The sequence below is a fragment of the Anabrus simplex genome, chromosome 11 (genome assembly GCF_040414725.1).
Source record: "Anabrus simplex isolate iqAnaSimp1 chromosome 11, ASM4041472v1, whole genome shotgun sequence".
NCBI lineage: Eukaryota > Metazoa > Arthropoda > Insecta > Orthoptera > Tettigoniidae > Anabrus > Anabrus simplex.
Window position 1 is genome coordinate 84,883,290 of NC_090275.1, and position 24,465 is coordinate 84,907,754.

The 24,465-nt window shown below is 39.5% G+C and overlaps 1 protein-coding gene across 1 annotated transcript in view; it reads right to left on the reverse strand.

The window, feature by feature from the left end:
* mbt (serine/threonine-protein kinase PAK mbt) overlaps positions 1 to 24,465 on the reverse strand; it is a 100,072-nt gene that overhangs the window by 51,972 nt on the left and 23,635 nt on the right. Inside the window, exons 3-5 of the mRNA XM_068229640.1 lie at positions 20,855 to 21,067; positions 12,942 to 13,103; positions 7,866 to 8,048 (exon numbers count right to left, since the gene is read on the reverse strand). Of these exons, the coding sequence (XP_068085741.1) occupies positions 7,866 to 8,048; positions 12,942 to 13,103; positions 20,855 to 21,067 (558 nt within the window). The remainder of the gene's footprint in view (positions 1 to 7,865; positions 8,049 to 12,941; positions 13,104 to 20,854; positions 21,068 to 24,465) is intronic.

The following is a 24,465-nucleotide window of genomic DNA, read 5'->3' on the forward strand; positions in this document are numbered from 1 at the left end:
CTGTAAAGTGTGTGAAGGAAATGTATCAAGGGTGTGAGAGTTGTGTAAAAGTAGTAGGAGAAAGAACAGATTGGCTGGAACAGTAAAGTGGCTGAAATAAGGCAGCACAATGTTGTCCCTACTATTCATTGCGGTAATGGGCCAGTATACAGTAATCACGAGATAGTGGGTTCGAACCCCTACTGTCGGCAGCCCTGAAGAGGGTTTTCCTTGGTTTACCATTTTCACACCAGGCAAATGCTGGGGCTGTACCTTAATTAAGGCCACGGCCGCTTCCTTCGCATTCCTAAGCCTTTCCCATCCCATCGTCGCCATAAGACATATCTGTGTCAGCGCGACGTAAAGCAAATAGTAGCATTATCATTGTACAGTTCCATTTTCCCAGGTACTGTTAATGAGCACAAAAAATTAACATGGGATATCTACAAAAAGAAATGTCTATCAATAAATGCAAAAATAAAACAATACAACACAGTTATAAAACTGGCAGCTACATATGCAGCAGAAGCACTTTTTTACCTGAACAAACAATCAAAGACTGACAGACTTCAGAAAACTGAAAGCATAATTGGAAGAACCTGCATCAACAAAAAATACCAAAAAAATGGACAGTGGCGGTTAATACCTAACAAAGTTGTTTACAAAGAGCTAGAAACCATTACAGATACTATGCGTAAGAGGAGACTGGTATTCTTTGGACATATCATGAGGATGCAGGATTCGAGACTTCTGAAACAACTAGTACAACACAATCTCGCCTCAAAAAATACCACAACAGGATGTAAATGGATCAGAGAAGTAAGAGAGGATCTGAAGGAAATAGGCCTTACAACAGAAGATACTACAAATAAGATAAAATTGAATACAAAACTCATGAGTACAAACCTCTGCTTTACCCTTACACAGAACAAACCAACAACATGCATATTTTCAACTGAGGAAAGGGCACGAAGATAGGAGCCTCTGAAGAAGTATTGGGAGGACTGCAAAGCCCAAACAATCCCTTCAAAGAGACCTGAACGATGGACTGACTAAAGTGATCCTATGTGGTCATAAAAGAAGAAAAAGAAGAGAAAAATGGTGTGAGTAGGAGCAAGGTAAAGGAAGAACTGGAGACCAAAGGGATCATAAAACAAACTGTAAATTGTGTGAAGGAAATGTATCAAGGGTGTGAGAGTTGTGTAAAAGTAGTAGGAGAAAGAACAGATTGGCTGGAACAGGAAAGTGGCTGAAACAAGGCAGCACAATGTTGTCCCTACTATTCATTGCGGTAATGGGCCAGTATACAGTAATCACGAGATAGTGGGTTTGAACCCCCACTGTCGGCAGCCCCGAAGAGGGTTTTCCTTGGTTTAACATTTTCACACCAGGCAAATGCTGGGGCTGTACCTTAATTAAGGCCACGGCCGCTTACTTCGCATTCGTAAGCCTTTCCCATCCCATCGTCGCCATAAGACATATCTGTGTCAGCGCGACGTAAAGCAAATAGTAGCATTATCATTGTACAGTTCCATTTTCCCAGGTACTGTTAATGAGCCTATTCCACTTCTTCCTGTCCATATACAACCTGTCATCGAGAACATCATCCACTGTCCATCCTCTGGTAACTAGATCAACCGTGATCATGTCCACCCACCGGGTTTTAGGTCTTCCTACATGTCTTCTCCCCTCCACCTGTCTTTCCAAATTTATTCTGGATGTTCTTGTCGGTACCATTCTCATAACATGCCCGTACCACCGTAGTCTGGATGTGCCGATTTGGTCTAATGGGGATGACTTTATTCGGGCTTCTTTCCTCACCTAATCATTTCTTAACTTGTCGATCTTGGTCTTCTGGATGGTGGATCTAAGAATTTTCATCAGTGATGCTTGCAGTCTTGATGAATCTCTTTTTGTGAGGGTGCACGCTTCAATATTGTAGGTCAATATTGGTATGAAATAGCTGTCAAACATCATCAGTTTAGCTGGTTTTGGAATCATGTCATCCCATAAAAGTGTTCTTCCTTGTTGGTAGAATTCTGATCCCTTTTGCACTCTGTTTATAATTTCCTTTCTGACCAAATTATCACTGGAGATTACACTTCCAAGGAAAGGAAAACTATCCACACACTCTAGCTGGTGGTCTCCTAGGTTTACACTTGCTGGACGCCCATTTCTGTTGACAGCCATCACCATTGTCTTGGTCTTGCCGATGTTGAGGTTATATTCACGGAACTGGGATTTCCATACGTTGAGTCTGGTCTGTACTTCTCTTCTGTTTCATCCCAAATCATGATATTATCCGCAAAGACCAGTGCATTCAGTTCACCTAACTTTTCCTTGACGTTCTTCATTATTTTGTCCATAACAGTAATGAACAGTAGTGGGGACAGTGCACTTCCTTGCTGAACTCCACTCTTGGTCTCAAACCATGATGATTGACCTTCCCCAATTTGTACACAGCTAGAACAGTCTTTTTACAACATCTGAATTTTCCTTACCAATCCTTCTTTTCCTCAGGCACTCCCACATCTTAACTCTCATAACACTATCATAGGCCTTTTCTATATCCAGGAATACAATGACCAGGTTCTTGCCTTTCTCCCTATACTTTTCCATCATGCAGGTGCTAAAAGTTAGATCTTTTGTTGATCTGTTACTTCCGAATCCATATTGCTCCTACTCTAACTGTGATTCAATGATGGTTCTCAATCTCTTTTCTATGATCATCCCTAGAATTTTTAGCCCATGAGACAGTAGTGTTATTCTTCTATAGTTGGTGGGTTTCCATCTGCTGCCTTTCTTTAAAAGGGGAATTATAATGCCCTTGCTCCAATCTGCCGGTATTTTGTTGTCTGTCCATATGGCATTTAGTACTCTGTGGAGCCATTGTATAGCCTGGATGCCTGCTGCCTTTATCATGTCTGCATTCACTTCATCTGCACCTGATGTTTTTTCTTTAGGCATACATTTTAAGACTACCTCAGTTTCTGTCCAGGTGATGGGAGGTTTCTGAAAGTAGGCTTAGATTTCTGGTTGTGTATTTAGTTCTTGAACTGGTCTATTCAGTAGGTGCTCAAAATGGTTCTTCAGGCCTTCTCTCATGTCACTTTCTGTCCTAACCAGATTTCCATTTTCATCTTCAAGTGCCTTTATGGTATTCATCGGTTTCCTTTTTCCTCTGATAACAATATACAGCAATTTCTTACTGCCTCTACTGTCCTCCTCCAGTTTCTGACTGAATATCTTCCAAGCCTTGGTCCATTTCTTCTGTAACTGTTCTTTTAACGTCTAGTATCTTGTTTCAGTATAATTGATCGAGGTTCTGATCTTTGCCCTATCTCTAGTAAGATCCAGTTTATTTTTCTCCTGATCGCTTTCTTTTCCCGATTGCTGCTCTCACTCTTTCATTCCACCAAGGTGTTTCCTTCTCCCATGTTTTCATACTTGTCTTTCCATAAACTTCAGTTGCTTCCTTAACCAAGGTGTCCCTTAGTCTGGTCCATTCTGCCTCTCCATTTTTCCTGTCATCTCTTGGTAACAGGGTTTATATTCAGTTCTGATATTCAGTTCTCTTATCTGTTTTCTGGAGTTCCTATACTTTGATTTTTGGCATTTTCCTGTTCTGTACTTTTGGCACATAGAAGTTTCTCAATTCCACTACTAATAGATGGTGGTCACTGTCAAGGCTCTCGCAGGGTATTACTCTGACATATGTTACCATTCGGTTCCTTTCTTCATCTGAGATGACATAATCAATTACAGTCTTTTGTAGTCCATCCCAACTGTATCATGTTATCTTATAGCTCTGTCTCTTCTTGAACCAACTGTTTTTCACCACCAACCCATTCCTCATACAGAAGTCAAGGAGATGTTCACCTTCTATATTTCTTTCACCATATCCATGAAGTCCCATTACATTTTCGTATCCTGTTCCATCCGTCCCAATCTGTGCATTCAGATCTTCTATAATGATTACCCTCTCTTTACTAATAATTTTTCCAAAGCATCAAGAATCTGGTTCTTATCCTCTTGACAACATCCAGTTTGAGGTGCATACACCTGTATCAAAGTTTTTCTTTCAATAAATGCACAGTCACCTTTATTACTCACTCACTAAAAGACTGAATGTCAGCAACTCCTTCTAGATCTTTACTCATGATGAAACCAACACCATTCCTCATCTCTGTCATTTCCAAGCCAATAAAATGTATAGTGTTTTCTCAATTTCTTCATTCCATTCCCTCTCCATTTGGTTTCATTCAGCCCCAGTATCATTAACAATATCATTAACTTCCTCCTTTCCTTGAGGTTCACTAGTTCTTCACATTTTTCTGTGAGACTGAGTAAGTTGATGGTCCCAATCCGTGTTAGTCTCCTCTGGGATTTTTACAATTTGCAAGACCCTGTCTATCATCAGGCCATAAACTATCATCCCTGACACGAGTCTGTTCATGCTAGCGTCTGAACCCCTATGCTGCCGAATAAAATTTGGAGCTTTACTGTGAAAATGCTCCATTAAGCAATGAAAAATGAATATTTAATTTTACCTCCCTAGCCTCACCAGACTCACTGTCAGCCTCACTACTGCCGTCATCACTATCACCGATATCCAACTCTGATCCACTATTCACGTCAGAGAAAATTGTCATCATCTTCCTTTGTGTCAATGTCTGATATACTTTTGGAAAGCCACTAAGAAATATCGTCCTTTGGTTTCCTTTTCTTCGGCTGCGCACTCATTATGTCCTGAAGTCACCTTGTGCAGTGTAAATTACGATTTTAAAACTTATATGTGATTGAAATACACTTACTTCCACACACAAACGATGCGATGAACGAACAATACACTTGCAGGCGGGAAGAACGGCATGACCCAACGAGACTCGCGCCAACTCGCGTTATTTAAAACAAACCTCCTTCGGTCTGCCACTAGGCAGGAGCACGCTGGAGACCAGTGCAAAAGCTATTTTTCCTCCTTTTCCACTCAAGTCCAACATGGCATCATGTGGTAATAACATTTTGAAGCCGTGGACTAAAGTGGAATACGGCAGCGAGCGAAGTGTAATCGTCGTTCGACTAAAGTCTAAAATGGCAGCATAGGGGTTGATTTAGTTGATAAATGCATTCCAAGGCTCTTATGTGTTTTGAAGGCAACTACAAATAAGGTCTTTTACTGGCTTGCTGGGCCTAACGTAACTGAGGATGTTCTTACGGGGTTTACTTCCTCAGCCTTTGAGGATCCCTCCTCATCCCACAAGGCAGTGGGTTCCATCTGTCCTACCCCCAGAGCAATGGGTTGCCTTCTCCGCCAGTTCCACCGTACTGAATCATATTCTCCGCCTTTGCTGCCGCTGAGGTCTTAACTCGTTACCCTGAGCTGGGACCCTTTACCAAATGTTACATACTGGGTCAGTGTGCTCTGGGACTCAGAGAGGCAGGGGCGCTACTCCCTGGGCAGGGCTGCCTCTAAGAGGGTCCCTAGCTGGATGAGATAATGAAAACACCAGCAAAAAGGACAGGGGGGAAATGAGAGCAATGATGTTTTCAGATGACTTAATGGTTTGGGGAAACAGGGAAGAGGAGATACAGGAACAGTTGGATGCATTGGAACAAATCAGGATGAAGTTCAGCATGACAAAGTGCAAGTTTGTGGTAACATCTAGAGAAAAGAGAGGACCTCAGTGGGGGATAAACTACAAAAAGCTTCGGGTATCAATGGAGCATAACTGCAGAAACAGGAAGAAGTGACCAGGTAAGACAAGCAGGAGCTTTCCTTAAGAATGTGAGAAGCTTGATCTGAAGCTACGATGTCCTCAGAGAAGTAAACAGGTGATATACCAAACTTACTATTGAACCTTGCCTGTGGCATGTTCACATAGGTGACATTTCTCTATGCAAATGGCTTCTATCAGCCTCATTTCCCCAATAACTTATGTATCTAGTAATGTCCAGCAGAGGGCAGCACCCACAGTGGTAAAACAGGGAGATCGTTCATTTTACGAGAGCTGTTACGTTTTTCTTTTTGAAGCTCATCTTGCCGTTGTGTATGTGGCAGATAGCAACAATGGGAGCCACGATGATCGAGGTGGCGTTTTTGTGTCATAAATATTCATTTAACGTCTTCAAGCTTTGGACGTACATGCATTTTTCTTTTAATTTAAACTATTGATAATTACAGGTATGTTGGTTTGTTTTAAATATTTGGTTTTGCAATGATTCATTGCTTACTTTCACAGTTGGTTGACATACATCTTTTCTACTCTGTTATATGATATGGTTTGTGTGGATGTGTCTGTTTGTGATCTTGTGATGTTGGCAAATGGGTCTCTGCGTGGCTACGTTTTGGTGCACTGCGTGCTTTTATACTTCGTCATCCCAATAATAAGCTCTTCGTCTCGACTCGAAGCTACATTCAGGTTGCACGAGGCGCGCAATACTGATGGATTTGAATAAAGTATTCAACCACCCCGGCCGTAAAAAAAATTAATTGCAGGGTGCACGCTGATACTTGAAATATGTGAGACCTGTTGGTGATGACCGCGTGGGTCGTAATTTATGAATCGTATTTGATTTTGTTATCTGAACGGCTGTTTGCATTTTTATTTTCCGATACCCTCATGTGTGTGTGTGAATGCTGGATGTGTGAGTGTGTTAATGAGTGAGGGAAGAGAAAAGGTGATATGTCGGTCGACCTGATTTATTGCTTTGTTTATATCTGTGCCCTATTTTGCTCTCGATACAGCTTTGTTTATTTATTTTTCGTCCCGTGGTGTGTGCTCGCCCGAGTGGCCGCCATGTTTGCTGCGTGTATTCTGTTTTGCGCCTACCTTTGATCTATCATTTTTAATTTGGTCCAGGGATGTTTATCTCAGTCTCATACCGATATCTCCGTCCTTTTGTTCTTCGTGCTGGGCGGATTGTTGACGAGCTATTGAGATCATTGATTGCATAATGGTGTAAGTAAAGACGTGCTATGAATGGAAAAGCTTCTCGTAAAAGGGGCGACCTAAATTGAGATGTGAGAATGGTAATTACGCTGCCTTATGATGTAATGAAGGTGTTCTTGGAAGGAGCTGAGCTTGTTAACATGTGTGACTGAATATTGAAATAAGTGTAATCTTGTGCTCTCGCCTTGATAAGGAGATATTCATTTCTGAAAGGTACATTCTTGTTCATAACCATTGCATTCCTTTTATTTTCACTTATGGGTTCTTCTCTTGTTTAATATTTGATTTCAATCTTATTAATAAACCCTAATTTTAATTCATTCTGTTTTTCATTGCTGGTAGTTGTAGTTTTTACCCCTTGTTCATCGACAACGAGGGTCATTTCCAGCTCAGGGCTATGTCTCGGCCTTTCCTAGCCGGGGTCCACGCCTCAATTATTCCCAATGTATGTGTCACTTTCGGAGTAATATCATCGTACTGATTTTTTGGGGGGATAGTACAGGGGTTGGTGGTTTGGCACACTATGTACCACTGCTGAATTACGTAGCAGATAACTGGACTATAAGAATACTGTAGACGTAACCAAAGAATAAGAAGGAGAAATGAAGTTTCTGAGAAGCAGTATAGGAGTAACGAGATTAGAAAGAATGAGAAATAAAACTATCAGAAAGTGTTAGAGAAACCCTTGCAGGACAAGACTGAGATGACAAGACTCTGATGGTATGGATACATGAAGAAAAGATGGAGAATAGAATACTCAGGAATTGGATGAAAGGAAGCAAAGGAGAAAGTTACCTTTTCTTGTTAAAAAAACAAAAAAATAAAATCCACCAACATATTTTAAAATTGTACTACGATATCAGAAAATTAAAGGAGATTTACGGAAACAAAAATCACACATAAAACCTTAATGTATAAATTTGAACGTCTACTCACTTTGTTAATGTGGGCAGGGTGTGGTCCAAGTTGTGAAAGTGGTCGGGGCGGTTGAGATGGCTGCGGACTTGGCCCACTGTTGACAGGAGATGGCTGCATGTGGGGTGGCCGTGATGGTGGGTAGCCCATGTTGTATGGGCCTGGACCTTCACTACTTGGAGGTGGATGCGCACTATGTGGTGTCTAGAACAAAAAGAACCATTGATTAGATATGATAAATCAGAATACCATCAATGAGCATTCAGACATGTATAACTCGTGCTATGCTTTTCACTTTTTTTCAATGGTCTGGAGACAGTTTGTTGATGTAACTCATTACTAGGGCCAGGATTTATATGCACTAAAAAACCTGAAAATATGCATGCAAATATGCACTAAAAAGTTACAATATATGCACGAAAAATAAGGAAATATGCTCTAAAAAACATGCAATTTTATTCACTTACCTATTTACAGTTATCATTTATTGCAAAAAGAAACATCACAATAGGTAACTAGTAGTCTTTCAATGTTTTCTGGAGACAAACTATGTCTGTTGTCCGTCAAAATGAGTTTATAGGCTGAAAATGATCGTTCTACATCAACTGACGTAATTGGACAGTACTTATACATGGGCACCAACGTTTTGGAGCATACATCTGGCAAGGATACCCTAGTTCCACTCAAGTATTGACTAATTAACTTAATCTTCTTCAGTCCTGGGTTCGAATTCAACACCTTTTCTAACTTTCATTTAATCTTCTCTCCAGTTTCGCCTGGAGCGTAATTCAACGAAGATGCAGCTTTTTCAACGAGATCAAGTGATTCATGGGGGGGAGTACCAGAAGATTCTAAGCTCTCAATGGCTTTTGGAAGTTTAGAAAAATGTGCATGATTGAAATTCACATCTTGATAAACAGTAGCGGTTTCAAACACACCTTTTGCATCACGGACACACGCAATATGTTCATCTTCAAGTTTTGTAATCACTTCTTTCACTTCATTAAAATGTTCCTGATAAAATGATACTGCAGATAGCATGTCCCCCACCTAGTCAGGACAGGTTCAGGTGGCAAAGGAACTTCAGGTAGACAATCTTTGTAGAGCTGAACACGAGCTGGTGTTTTCAGAAACAGTTTCTTCCCACATCCAATTAAATTGTTAACAGCTGGAATCTGTGCGCGTATTTCTTCTGCAATGCGGTGTAATCCGTGCGCTAAACAGGTTACGTGTATGAGTTTTGGATAAAATACTTGGAGGGCCTTTGCTGCTTTCAACATATACGAAGCTGCATCTGTGAGCAGTACAAGCACTTTAAAACAATTAGACTCAATTTCAGATGGCCACAATAGTCGCAGAGAATCATTTACAAATCTTACTATTGTGCTATGGTTGGTTTTCTCTAGTACTTTACAAGCAATAAGATGTGGCTTACCGGGTTCGTCTGGATGTAATTTACCAACCACGAAATTTGCTATGTAACGGCCACACGAATCCGTTGTCTCATCCAGCGATATCCAGACACAGTTCCTTCCGATATCAGAACGGATCAATTCCAGGGTAGATTCATATAGCGGAGGTAGGTAATTTTTCCTAAGAGTTGATTCATCTGGTATTTTTTGATTTACGCAATATTTCTCGGGAAATTATCGCAGAACTGGATTGTTTAATTTATTCCATGGAATGTTGCTGCATACGAAAGCCCTACAAATATCATTTGAAAATGTATTAAGACTACAGGACTTGGGCTTTACCTGTGTAAGAAGTAGTTGTTGTGGTGTGCTGTTCTTCTCCTCCTTTGCTTTAATATGTGCAGTTGTTTTTGAATGCTGTTCAAGCTGAAATTTCTTTTCACATTTCACTTCCTTTGAGCAAAATTGACAGTACACGATGACACCATCTGTTGAATAGTCCCTATTACCCGACACCCACTGATTTAGTAAATCTCTTCTGCTGCTCTTTTCCTTAGGAATTTTTTAAAAACTAACACTTTTAGAAATGAGATGCATGGCATTAAAATGGAACGTAACTAGTGAACTGAAGATACTTCTGTCCTGATCAAGTGCCCAGCCCCCTGAGATTATTATCTGCTGTGGTAGAGAAAGGAATTCAGGGAAGTCCAGCCTGCCTACCCACACCTAAGCTATCTGTTGCCATTGTCAGTTGTGGAAGTAAAGTGCCGTTACACAGAGAGTCGAAAATACCAACTAGCGAGGGATGCACATAAAATAGGCAACTAGCTAGCGATGTACAAAACAGATTTATTTTAGTAGTTCTTGTAATTTTCCTTAAATTCAGACATTATATACCGGAATATGCTGTTACGTCTAGAATATGCACTAACCCTCAAAATATGTCAAAATATGCAATTGCATATGCGCATATGCATTTTTTAAAAATCCGGGCCCTACTCATTACATATACAATCAACCCTCTTAGTACATGCTTCATCTTTATGTAACTACTGAATCCTGTATAGAAGGTAATCAGCATGTCCTATCAGTCTTCTCTTACACTTCGTTATCAGCATTCTATTCTAAATTACATAACCATGAGTAATACCTTCACGAGTTCTTCCAGGCAGATCCCAGGTTGGATAACGCTGTAGACACTGCAACGAGTTTGAAAGCCTTGTACATATTCTGGGATCTTATCACTGTGGAGAATTTCTAACAAACATCCATCACTCAGTTAGGAAGATGATAGCAAAGGGATTAAAGGAATCTGGTTTAGAGGTATATGAGGAAATTAATTGTTTTGCTACAGAAGGTCGTGTACGTCGAGCAAACATTATTGCAGTTGACTGAAAAAAAAGGATGTGCAGCTGTAACTGATCCACCAGCTACGTTGTTTGAGAACAATGCTGAGCTGCCACATAGAGTTAATCTAAAGAAGGAAAGTATATACAAGCCCGTGGATCCCCATCTGAAGGAAAAATATGGTGTTAGTGGGAATATCGAAGTTGTAAAGTTAATGATAGGTGCCAGAGGAACTATTCTGAAATTTTTAGTAGATACTTTTAAACTGTACAAAATTAATATAATTTTAATCTTTCTTTCTTAATCCGTTTACCCTCCAGGGGTGGTTTTTCCCTCAAATTCAGAGAGGGATCTGACCTCTAACACCTCAAGGGCCGTGTCCTGGAGCACGAGACTTTGGGTTGGGGGATGAAACTAGGCAGGAGGGTTCAGTAGCTCACTCAGGCGGCCTCACCTGCTATGCTGAACAGCGGCCTTGTGGAGGGATGGGAAGATTGGAAGGGATAGACAAGGAAGAGGTATGGAAGCGGCCATGGCCTTAAGTTAGGTACTATCCTGGCATGTACTTGGAGAAGTGGGAAACCATGGAAAACCACTTCGAGAATGACTGAGGTGGGAATCTAACCCCTCTCTAGTGAGTTGACCTCCCGAGGCTGATTGGACCCCGTCAGAGCATTTGTACTACTTTTCAAATATTGTGGCAGAGCTGGGAATCAAACCCGGGCCTCTGGGGGTGGCAGCCAATCACACTAACCACTACACCACAGAGGCAGACATCTAAACTTTATATCAGATATAACTGTAACTATATTCATTGAAAGGTTCAATATCATTAATGCAAAATCACTTAGAGCAGCATTAGTGAGAAATTACCATGATACGAAGGTAAGCCGAAAAATAAGGTCTCTTATTATTTTTTATAAATACACCTGTTTATTTCTGCAATGGTTTACATCATTTTACAGCTTGAACATTTGGCTATTTTCTACATAATCACCATTTTGGTCAATGCATTTTTGTAGACTTGTGACAGTTTTTGTATACCCATGTCATACCAGCTCACCGCCATGCTGTTCGAAGTTGTGAGCGGCACTTCGGGAAACCTCAGGAACCAAAGTCCAGAGATCATCCAGGGTGATCCGCCGATCTTTACGCATGATTTGCTCAACCTTCACGACTGTCTTGACGGAAATTGACGGTCTCCTGCTCCTTTGTTCATTCATCGTGAATTTCAGTCCGACTGGCTGCAAACTCTCGACACCACTTACGAACATTTTTGACATCCATGTACGACTCACCACACTTCCGGCAATTGGCGATGGATTTCAATCGGTTCAGTACCTTTTGCGTTCAAAAACCGAATAACTGCGTGCAATTTGCACTTGATGGCAACATCCAACGGGAGCTCCATTCTCAATGGCCGCCAAGCCAAGACTAATTGCCTCAGCGGGGCGTGCGCATGTTTATATGCGAGCGCGGGAAACATTCTTCACAATATTGTGACCAACAGTCTCACGAACAGAGTTCTGTATTTATAAAAAAATAGGAGACCTTATTTTTGGGATTACCCTTGTAATTAACAGTGAAATGAATATTTTCAATTTATGTAATTAAGTATTATCATACTTTGTGGAGTGGCTGTACGAGTTAACATCAATGTGGAGAGCTAAACATCCTTTGCAATGGTCGAGTGGTTAAAATGCAGGACTAGAAAGTGAAAGAAGACTGTTGTGAGAGCATGACAAAGCAAGACAAATACCCCGACCCTGAGCTAGAGGACTTAACCATTCGCAGTTAAAATCCCTACACTGCCTGGACCCTCTCAATTGAAGGCCACTACACTGACCATTCAGCCAAGGATCCAATCATCATCATCATCATCATCATCTTGCACAACTTTCACCCCTCCCCCCACACACAAGTTTCTCCAACAATTTCTCTGGTGTCATATTGGTCCAGTTCTCTCATAATATCTCCAACCACTCTTCCACTCCATTCAGCCATCTATCTGTATGTCTTCCTCTTGCCTCCTACTTTCCACTTCCCTCTCTTGCATCTCCTGAGGTATCCTCTTCACATGTCCATACCACCTAAACCTTGATTCCTCTATCTTATCCTGGAATGGTTCCACTAGCACTAGATCTCTAGCCTTCTCATTTCTTTTCTTATCCATTTTTTGTTACTGCTTTTCTACATCTCAAATACCCCCCCACCCCCAATATAAGGAATCAAAATGAAGTTTTATTCAATTTCTCCGGAAGTGCAAATCAACAGCATTAAACCTCAAATGAAGAGTTCAGCTGTTGAAAATGAAATGACCAACTCAAAAAGGGCTTACCTGTTGAGGTGGCAAGTTTCCATTGACCATGTGGTTCTGATGATACGGAGGGCCTCTGTATTCTGACACATCTGGTCCAGGAGGGCTCATAGGGGACCGAACTGGCTCGTGACCTTGACCAGCCCATTCAGCAGGAGAGCCATCCCGCAAACCTGGCTTTGGCTGGAATTTCAATTTCAGTTGGACTTGACTTACAGTATTAAAAGTCATCATACACAGCATTAAGACTATACAACTAGGTGTCTCCAAATTAAGTACTGCAAGGTCAGCACAGATAAGACTAATTACCAGCAATAAAAAATTTAAAAAGGTGACATATATTTCTTAGAATGCCCTCAAATATCAACCCATCTACACCAGACATCCAAACAATCACAACACATTAAATCCGAACACATCCACAGTAATGCAAGCTGTCCATGAGCCAGGACTATAGCTTTACCCAGCTTGGTGAGAAGCTAGTTCATAGGTGATTAATTGGTTCATGTACAGAAAGATAGGAACATGAATAGCAACACATCTAAGGTGAACACAATGACAGGTGAGCATTGGAAGAGGAGACAACCTTAAATTATACTCAGAAGATTTACTTTTATTTATAGATGTAAAACAAAAAATATTTGTTTCCAAACCAAAAAAATAAAAATAAAATATATATATAAAAAAGTAAATGTGATTAAGTGATTCTAAAGCCAAATGTGACAGCCCTTAGAAAATGAGCCAAAATGTCCCAAAGTCCATACGTGTGCATCATTCGCTTCCACAACAGCAGAGACCTACTGAGCACTATGATGATGAAATGGCTGTCTTCAGAAACTTCTGTTAGGCAAGGACTGGATTACTATGAAAGCACTTAACAGTACCCAAGAGTGCTCCCTGTCAGCTAATGCCAGAAACCGACATAACTTTGTTTTGAAACTTAGAAATAGCTGTACGTAAAAATTATTTGCTGTTGCAAGAACAAAAAAATGTTGGGACCTCCATATAAATCTAAGTGACAGCATGAAAGACAATCGGAAATTTTAATGAGCTGGAAACTAATTAACTTGGGAGCTAAGAATTGTTATGCAAAATCTTTAAATCTCCTACGAAGAACATATTCCCTTAAAATGTACACCACTAGTGTACTAATGGTATCTTTTTATGGTTTCCTATTTTTATACCATGCACGTGATGCAGCTGTACATCTATTAAGGCCACAATCTATCCCTTTCCAGTTATAGCCCTGCCACATCCTAGCATTGCTGAAAATCTTCTGCAATAGTGTGTCGTAACAGGAATAGAGCAAAAACAGAGCTCGAAAGGGTAAGCAAAATAAAAACTTAAATTAGCAGGAATCACATAAGGTAGTATTCAAAACAAAGAGATCTTTATACCCAAAATTCACGAATGGCAAGTTGGCGAAGAGGACAAACTGAAGAAAACGCCTGGAGCAACTTGGACCAAAGACAGAAAAGAGATCCACAGTAAAAGAATGAAAGAAATATGCACACAAAAGAAGGCAAATAAATGGCTTTAAGTACTTTGTGTAGGCCTAAATGAGCCAATTCACAACTAATGTACAATATGTATGCCTACCCCTCACTTCCGTTTCTAGGGTTATTGTCAACTAATAATATGTAAAAATAATCAACATTTGCCGCACTAATGCATGCAGGTTTCGGCAATGCTGGCACGAGAAAGGGCTATAACGGATAAGGAAGTGTACCTTAAATAAGGTATAGTAAATAAGCTATGTGGTGTGAAAATGAGAACCAGATAAATATACCATTAGTATATGTCCAACCCTTGTCCCATTCCTCTACGGGGTCGGTTATGAAGTGAAATGAATCTCTGTAGCAAGTTTTTATGCCCTTTCTGATGTCAACCCCCTCAGATGAGTCAATGAGATGAAATGAATGACATGATATATAAAATCGAGTGCCAGCACATAGCCTACACCTGTCAAATAGCACCTAGCATCAAGGGTCTGCTCAAGGCTTAACGTCGCTACCTGACAGACGAGTCACGATCAACAGGAGCATATGCCCTCATTTCATATCAACACTGCGGAGAGGTTTGGAACTGAACCCAGGCTTTCGGTAGGCAATCTAGTGATTAAAAATTGTACATCACAACATCTCCTACCCTAGGAGAAGAAAAGAAGAAGAGTTGGAAAGAATTTACACAAAAAATGGAAGCGGATGTAAGTGGCAGTAAAAGGATGCTGTATGGACTTATAAGAAGTAAGAGGACAGAAAGAGTCACCACAAAGCTAGTGAAAAAGGAAGACGGGAAACTTAACACACCCAGAAGAGATAGAGAGAAGATGGAAGGAGTATTTTGATAAGCTATTGAGAGATAGAAGCAATACAGTGTGAGAACTCAACAACAGAGGATGATATAACAATGTGGGAGGTGGAGTTACCGGTACAAAAGATGAAGATGGGAAAAACAACAGGGATGGATGAAATCAGTGTGGAAATGATAAAGGCTGCTGGACCTGTTGGTATGCAATGGTTGTACTGACTACTAAAGTGTATGTGGAAACATAAATGTGTACCAGAAGACTGAAAAAAAGGGATAATAATATCAGTGTTTAAGAAAGAGGACAAGAAAGTTTGTGGTAACTATAGAGGAATCACACTTATATCGTACGTAGTTAAAACACTGGAAAGGATATTAGAAAGAAGAATAAGAAGACTGAAGGAGAGTTACAAGAGGAACAATATGGCTTCAGGAGTAGAAGATCTACAGCGGACCCAATCTTTAGCATGAGACAGCTGATGGAAAAGAACTGGGAATATGGAAAGGATCTGGTCATGACTTTCATAGATACAGGAAAGGCATATGACAGTGACCAGAGAGAAGGTTTGGGAAACCATGGTTAAAAAAGGGACTCGTGTTGTGATTATTGGGATTTGATTATTTGGACTCGGAAGACGGCGATGAATTGTGTATGTAAAGTATTTATTCAATTGTTTGTTTTGGTTTCTCCTCTGTATGTGAATTTTGGAATTGTTTAATTTGCTTGAAGTCGATATGATTTTAAAATTATTTGATTGTCATGGTAATTCTGGTGCATCCTGTACCACACGCGCCACATCGGCGTGGGAGATTTCCGGTTTCGTAAAGTTGCACAAATTTCGTAATTTCTAGAGGCTTCCTAAATGTTCTTTGTCAGCACTATTTTTTCTGCGCTCCTATTGGAGAAAATAAAAGGAAATGTGATTGGTAGGTGAAGGAAAACATCGTACGCTCATTGGCCGTGGTAAGATTTCATAATTTCCGGGGAGAAGCGTTGTCGCTGGAGCCTTGCTCTGCGAGGGTGTCTTTTCTGTTTGACCACTGAAGGGAGCGGTCACCTTCCAAGGTACGGGTCTTCTTGGCCCCACCATCCGGTAAGCACCGATTATTTTCTTTTTTAACTTTTCAGGTATTCAGTTTCAGATGTAGTGTTTCATTTAATTTATCTTGCCGGAGCGTACCCGTGTTTCCTTCTGCTTCCAAATGTTATCATTATGACTTAGCCGTTTCGGTAAGTCACCTCACTTTGTTAAGAGATAGTTCCAGTTTGTTGTTTTATAAATTAAATGTTATACGCCTTTCGAAGTAATCTTTATAAGTAAATTTTTTTCCTCGGGACTATCTCATTCATTCCGCTTCAACGTGGATTATTCATCTTTAGGTCGGGTACCCTTTCTCAGAAGTGTTTTTGAGGGGGCTACCCACCGAAGATGCTCTGCTCCATGATTATACGTAAATATTTTTCTCCTTAGATGTATCTTTTCACTTTAGTTTAACGTTACCTTCCTTTTTTTTTTTATTTTAACATACTGCAACCTCTCCAAAGGGTAAGGTTACAATTAATAGGTTTAATGAAGAGAAAATGTTTGCTACCGTAATGCTTTCACTAAAAGTACTGTACACTAGGCATGTCAACATGTACGAAACTAAATTTGCAAGCACATTAATCACAGGAAATAAACAAACAGTTTAACCAACATGACTATTAAGAAAGGATAACCGGGAAGCGTCTGGGAACCATATCCAGGCGGTGGAAGGTATTGGTAATACTGAAGAAGCGAAGTCAATGTAATCCTAAACTTTACTTAACAATTTAGATTCAATTTCATATATAAAACAATAGCCAATATATCATTAAAATTCTGACGGCATAATTTCAACAACGATTACAATTTACAGTTTACATGAGGGTAGCATTTAGTTATTAAATTTCTTTTACACCGGAACATCACACATGACGTTCCACTGTCGTGGCGTTACCTTTAAAAACCCAAAACAGTTTGAAATAAAAAAAAGGAAGGTAACGTTAAACTAAAGTGAAAAGATACATCTAAGGAGAAAAATATTTACGTATAATCATGGAGCAGAGCATCTTCGGTGGGTAGCCCCCTCAAAAACACTTCTGAGAAAGGGTACCCGACCTAAAGATGAATAATCCACGTTGAAGCGGAATGAATGAGATAGTCCCGAGGAAAAAAATTTACTTATAAAGATTACTTCGAAAGGCGTATAACATTTAATTTATAAAACAACAAACTGGAACTATCTCTTAACAAAGTGAGGTGACTTACCGAAACGGCTAAGTCATAATGATAACATTTGGAAGCAGAAGGAAACACGGGTACGCTCCGGCAAGATAAATTAAATGAAACACTACATCTGAAACTGAATACCTGAAAAGTTAAAAAAGAAAATAATCGGTGCTTACCGGATGGTGGGGCCAAGAAGACCCGTACCTTGGAAGGTGACCGCTCCCTTCAGTGGTCAAACAGAAAAGACACCCTCGCAGAGCAAGGCTCCAGCGACAACGCTTCTCCCCGGAAATTATGAAATCTTACCACGGCCAATGAGCGTACGATGTTTTCCTTCACCTACCAATCACATTTCCTTTTATTTTCTCCAATAGGAGCGCAGAAAAAATAGTGCTGACAAAGAACATTTAGGAAGCCTCTAGAAATTACGAAATTTGTGCAACTTTACGAAACCGGAAATCTCCCACGCCGATGTGGCGCGTGTGGTACAGGATGCACCAGAATTACCATGACAATCAAATAATTTTAAAATCATATCGACTTCAAGCAAATTAAACAATTCCAAAATTCACATACAGAGGAGAAACCAAAACAAACAATTGAATAAATACTTTACATACACAATTCATCGCCGTCTTCCGAGTCCAAATAATCAAATCCCAATAATCACAACAACTCGGAAGAGAAATTTTAGAAAATGGTGCAAGCAATGTACAACAGCTGTGTTAGCAGAGTACTGACCCCAGTCAGAAAGACAGAATGGTTTAGGAATAAGACTGGACTAAGACAGGGAAGTGTGCTGTCACCTCTTTTGTTTATTATGGTCATGGACAAAAGTGTAAAAGAAACAAAGGAAGCCTATGGAAATAAAGAGATGAAGATACTGCTATTTGCAGATGTGATCTGGGGAAAGAACGGCAAAGAAGTGCAACAACTACAGGTCCTACCAAAAGTTCAAGGACACCTGCATATTTCATTAACATGATTCCTGTCCTTAAACTTTTAGTCTCAGGCATATGATTGTTTACAGGGAACTAGAACATATTTAGAGGAACATTTGCTGAAATTTTCATTAAAATACTGTTCTTTGTTATAGAGTTACTGTGTTTTTAATGTACTAATAATTGGAAAGAAAATAGCTCTGGACGGTACAATATGGGGATTACATTAATAATCTTTGTTATGGAGAACACAGATAACTGAACAATATTTATAATTGTAATAGAACAACTGAATATGTTTCCATTTAAAAATATCCCCGTTTAATAGCTCACAACAGAACCACAGAAAGTGGTAAAAGAACAAACATTACTTGAACTTGGCTGGACAGGAGGCTCCTCAAGCTACAGAGATCATTTTTGTGTTATGTTGTACTGTAGACATCCCACTACAACGTAACACACAAATTATCTTCGTAGCATGAGGGGTCTCCTGTCCATCCAAGGTCAAGGAATGTTTTTTTTTTTTTACCACTTTCTGTGGTTCTGTTGCGAGTTATAAAACTGAGGATATTTTTAAATTGAAATATATTCTGTTTCTCTATTACAATTATGAATATTCTATAGATATCTGTGTTTCTCCATAACAAAAATTATTACTGTAATCCTCATATTGTATTGTCCCGATCTCCTCAAGTATTAAAAAATAGCCATTTTCTTTCCAATTATTATAAACAAGAACTTCAATAACTTCAAAACAAAGAATGACATTTTAATGAAAATTTCAGCAAATGTTCCTCTAAATATGTTCTAGTCTCTGCAAACAATCGCATGCCTGAGACTAAAAATTTAGGACAGGAATCATGTTCATGAAATATACAGGCGTCTTTAAACTTTTGGTAGGACCTGTAGATGTACTGAATTAAAAATTTGAGAAGTATGGCATGAAAATCAGTACAGAGAAAAGCAAGACTATGGTGATGTCGAGAGGGGAAAGGCAAGGAAAGGGCACTGTGAAAATTGGAAGTCAGAGTCTAGAAATTGTGGAAGCTTTAAACACCTAGGAAGTGAATTAATTGCAAAATGCTAGGGTGGACATGGAGATTAGCAGGAGGGTACAGCAGAGTAATGCATTCTACCAAAGTGTAAGAAAACTTGTTTGGAGCAAAGAAGTACCAAGCAAAAGTAAAGAGATAATGTACAAAATGTACTATGTACCCATACTGACTTATGCAGCTAAGACTTGGACTAGCAGGCACGAGAGTAGAATTCAAGCCAGTGAGATAAAATTCCTAAGAAGTGTGATAGGAAAGACAAAGAAAGACAGAGTGAGAAATGAAGATGTTAAGAAGGAAGTTGGGAAGAAAAAATTTAGACTGGGACAAGATCATGAAAGAGGAATGGTGGAAAGCAAGAGGAAGATGGAGAAGTGCCATAAATACCCCGACCCGGCAGGAGGGGAAATGATGATGTGATGATGATGATACATCTCCTACCCTGCCGGCCAATGTTCTGATGGTGACATTTTTTTGACCAACGGGGCTCAACAGGCTAACCACTGTGCTAGACCCTATAGACTAGACTCCTTAATGATCATGACCACCAGGCAGGCTGAAATATACCATTAGTATACTCATAAAAGCTTCAGAAAGTGAGGGTAATTTTTGTTTCCTTAAAATGTACACTTCTATGATTTATTATTTTGATTCATCAGCCAAGATAATTCCTAAGGGGTTGACTCTGCTATCAAGAGAGTCGCAGAGTTCCGAGCATCTTTCTGAAGGCTAATTACATGAAACTATTGAATTTTCATGACCACACTCCCTTCTACAGAACAGGATGGTGTATCGCTGTGGCTAAAACATAAGAACAGGTTCATGGTTCAATTTCAGGTTATGCTCTGCCATTTTAGCATTCTGAATGCCATGAACATGACATACAATAGGCCCTATACATTTAACGAATCCCGTATGGTGGGTTGGAGATTCTGCACCCAGGATTATCATATCCACCCTTCCCTTATAAGATCAGTTGTATCAAGCTGTATTTGTCATTTTGGAAGATGAGATCGAAATAGGCTGCTTATGATAACATATCTTTATCTCATACAGCTTGCTTTCCAAAATTATTCATCGCAGGGCCAGCTCATGGGATCTTGAAGATTCTGCAATATATCCACATTTAAAAAGCCTACAGGTGCTTCAATGGTGAAAGCTTTAGTGTCCATCCTTTGAGACTGTAAACCCCATCAAGTTTTGAATTGAAGGTCACGTATGCACATAAGATATTTTAATTTCAATGCTGATCTGGTTTTAATTTCTACATCCCAATTTGTACCCTAGTTTTAGAAATGTGACACCCTGCTGCTAGACATGAATGGGAGAATTAAAAAAACCAAGCATTTATATGAATCACCCCGTATAAAGTTTGAACTTACATATGGAGCATCTCTAGGTTCTCTTCTGTTGGAAGGATACTGAGGAGGTGGGCCTGTCATTACCTCCCCTTCGGGCACCGAGGGGGGAACATTTGTATTAGCACGATAGTCGCGCCGTAATCTCGGGGGACTGGAAGACCGAAGAGAATTGGATCGAGCAACATTTGATGTCTTAGGGATACCATTCATCCGTGGATCACCTCGTACGATAGTCTGAAAGAGAAGATTACACATAGTAATTTTCAAGACGTGAATTTATTCAGGGCTTCTTATCAATGTTTTAATACAATAGGCAACAGTCATAAACTTGTTTCCTACTCAAAGTATATGTAGGGTGAAAGAGAATGTTGTACCACGATCAGACAGGATAGCAGAGAATGATATTTGCAAGGCATACATGGAAACTGTCTTTATTTTTCAGACATACTGTAGTTTCTGTGTTTGTATGCTGCACAACACAATACTTTTATATAAGGTATTAAAATAGGTAAGAACATATACTGCAGTGCAGTGGCTTGCTTGTGTATAATGTGAGTCACTCCAGTAGCAAGGGCAAACAACCTGTTGTGACAAATACAACACACCTGGACGAAGGTCGGAGAAGTAGAATGAATCGCAAGCACATGAACTTTACAGTAGAAAAGTTTTTATTCTTCCTCCTATTTGATTTATCAAACATGTTTCAGTTCATCTTTGAACCATCTTGGGCAAAAATATATTAAAGGTTACATGAATTAATGTTGAATAAGTAACACTAAAAACAACGTTAAAGAGCATGTAAAATACAAGTGAGACATGATTATATATCTACAACAAACAAGGTTATGCCAAGGTTGGAAATCTCTATGTCTAAATGATTTTTATGAATCTCCAATTATGAAGTGGGAACAGTCCATCTTCAATATGTCACGTATGCATATGACTGGAGGGTAACAGAAGCCAGTGAAAAATGAAATGTTGTATGGCTTTTAGTGCCGGGATATCCCAGGATGGGTTCGGCTCGCCAGGTGCACGTCTTTCTATTTGACACCCGTAGGTGACCTGCGCGTCATAATGATGAAATGATGAGAAGACAACACATACACCCAGCCCCTGTGCCATTGGAATTAACCAATTAAGGTTAAAATCCCCGACCCGGCCGGGAATCGAATCCGGGACCCTCTGAACCGAAGCCCAGTACGCTGACTGTTCAGCCAACGAGTCGGACACAGAAGCCAGTAAATGTAGGATATGTGAAAAAAAAAAAGGACCGGTACAGTGTTGTGTGACTCAATTAGTGGAAACAGTCAATATGTGGATCTTATAAAGTCCAGATGTGGTCTGTAATGGAAAGAAGGTGAATGAATGTGTGTAAAAAGCTGAAGCTAAAAGACAGGAAACAATAGTGAAATAAAACGTGCAACTTACTTATCGAGTAGTTGCCCTCTTGAACGGCCTGACTGTTGGTTTGGAGGTCTTGTTTCCACTACATGTGTGTGTGGCTGGCTCAGCTGTATAGGTATGAACAGAGGAGGGAGTGAGGGAGGTGTTAAGCGAGTGGGGAAAGGGAGGGGAAGGGGCGATGTTGTGTAGCCGATAAGGGGGGGACAATAGTAGTTTTAGATAAGGAGGAATATATTAGGAAAACAGAAACTTTTTTCAGTAATACCACTTTTTCGGAAACAGATCGAGACCCTACAATTAGTACTCAGAATAAGTTAAAAACAATACTAAAAAATGCAACCTTCATTTTAAATGAACAAGATGTCCAGAAACTCATTAATATAAATCCTGGTCTTCCAACTGCAAGGGCCTTACCCAAATTACATAAAGAAGGAATACCAATAAGACCAGTTATAAACTTCCGCAGCAGTCCTACTTATAAAACATCGCAATACGTACATACATTTCTAACCAATCATTATGTTTTTTACAACAAAACACCAATAAAAATTCTGTAGATTTTCGCAAAGTACTTACGAATTTTAAATTAACACCACATCAAGTAACATGCTCCTTTGACATCAAAGACATGTATACAAATATTCCAGTGGATGAAACAATAAAAATTATTAAGAATAATCTAATAGAACATAAGCAACTCAGTCTACCAGAAATAGAGGATTTCATTAATATACTCAAATTCGTTACAAAACACAATTATTTCACTTTCAATAAGAAGATATATAGACAGGAAGGCCTCCCTATGGGAGCTCCCGCTTCGGGCATTTTAGCCATTATTTATCTAGATTAACTCAAACATACCAAAATAATAGGACAAATAGAGGGTCTCAATTTATGGTTACGCTTTGTACACAATACTTTTGTAGTAATAGATCGTAGAGTGAACAACAGTGATAATATCCTCAATAAATTAAATACAATAGATTCTAGAGTAAAGTTTACAGTAGAAGAAGAAAAAGAAGGTTCCATAATTTTCTTAGACATAAATATAACATGGGATAAGGAAAAGTTTGTTTTCAAGATACACAAAAAAACCCACTTTTACTCCTATCACAATAAAGAACTACTCATTGCATCTGGAATCACAAAAAAGTCGGCTCACTACAGTTACATAATATAGAGCATTTAGTATACCCCTCTCACACACGGAACGAGAAAAAGAATTGCTCTTTATCCGTAAACAAGCCCAATACAACGGCTTTGGACTAAAAAGGGTAAACAAAATAATCAGAAAATTCAAACAGAAGTTTCACACTAATCTAACACCCGAAATAAAGTGAAAGTGTAAAGTGAAGAAAGATAAATATGCCAAGTTTACGTTCAACAATCCTAACTTAACATGTCAATGCAGAAAGGCACAAAAAAATTTCCGTGATGGGCCAACATATGAGTACAACCGGATATCAGTTCACAACTATAGAGCAGGATTTGACAATATTACAGAAAATAAACAAAGGAGCTCTTCTAAATACATTAGAAAATTTATATATTTATTTAGAACAAAAAAGTAATCAGGACAATAACCTAAATTATATAACTGACAACAGGAACCCGTTATTCGAAGGGATATTATCAAATCTTGAAACATTAGGCAAAATAAACAACACAGACCAAAAAAGGAAGAAAAAGAACGAGCCTCCGCCACCTCGTACATCTATTCCCCCTACCCCAACTAAAGCCGAAGCCGTGACTGTAAGCGACACGCCTCCTCCCCTCTCCACAGCCTTGCCTCCCCCCGAAGGTGGAGCAAACATTAGAACACACACATCATTATTACACAAGACGTACGGCTGCTTCAAATGTAGCTCCTCCAAGGTCACGGTAGGAACGGATTTTGACAACAGTAAGGTATGAAACCACTTTTATATACCAAGTTTCCTTGTAAAAACACATGTTTTCAACAAAAAGCAAATCCCCATTTTATTTTTATTTCATTTCAGAATATGAGGAAGCTCCCTTTAAAATTAGCAAATGGCAGTCAGCTTCAAGGTTCTGCAATTAACCCAATTTTAGACATATTAAGTAAGCTCAAAAACAAATAACAGCCAACTTGGAGGGAGTGAAAGAAGTGAACACTCAACAATATTTAAAACAGTATCAAGGAGTAATACATTTTACCAGAAGGTTTTTACTGGAAGACGAGCAAAATATTTCAGTGAAACAGTGCT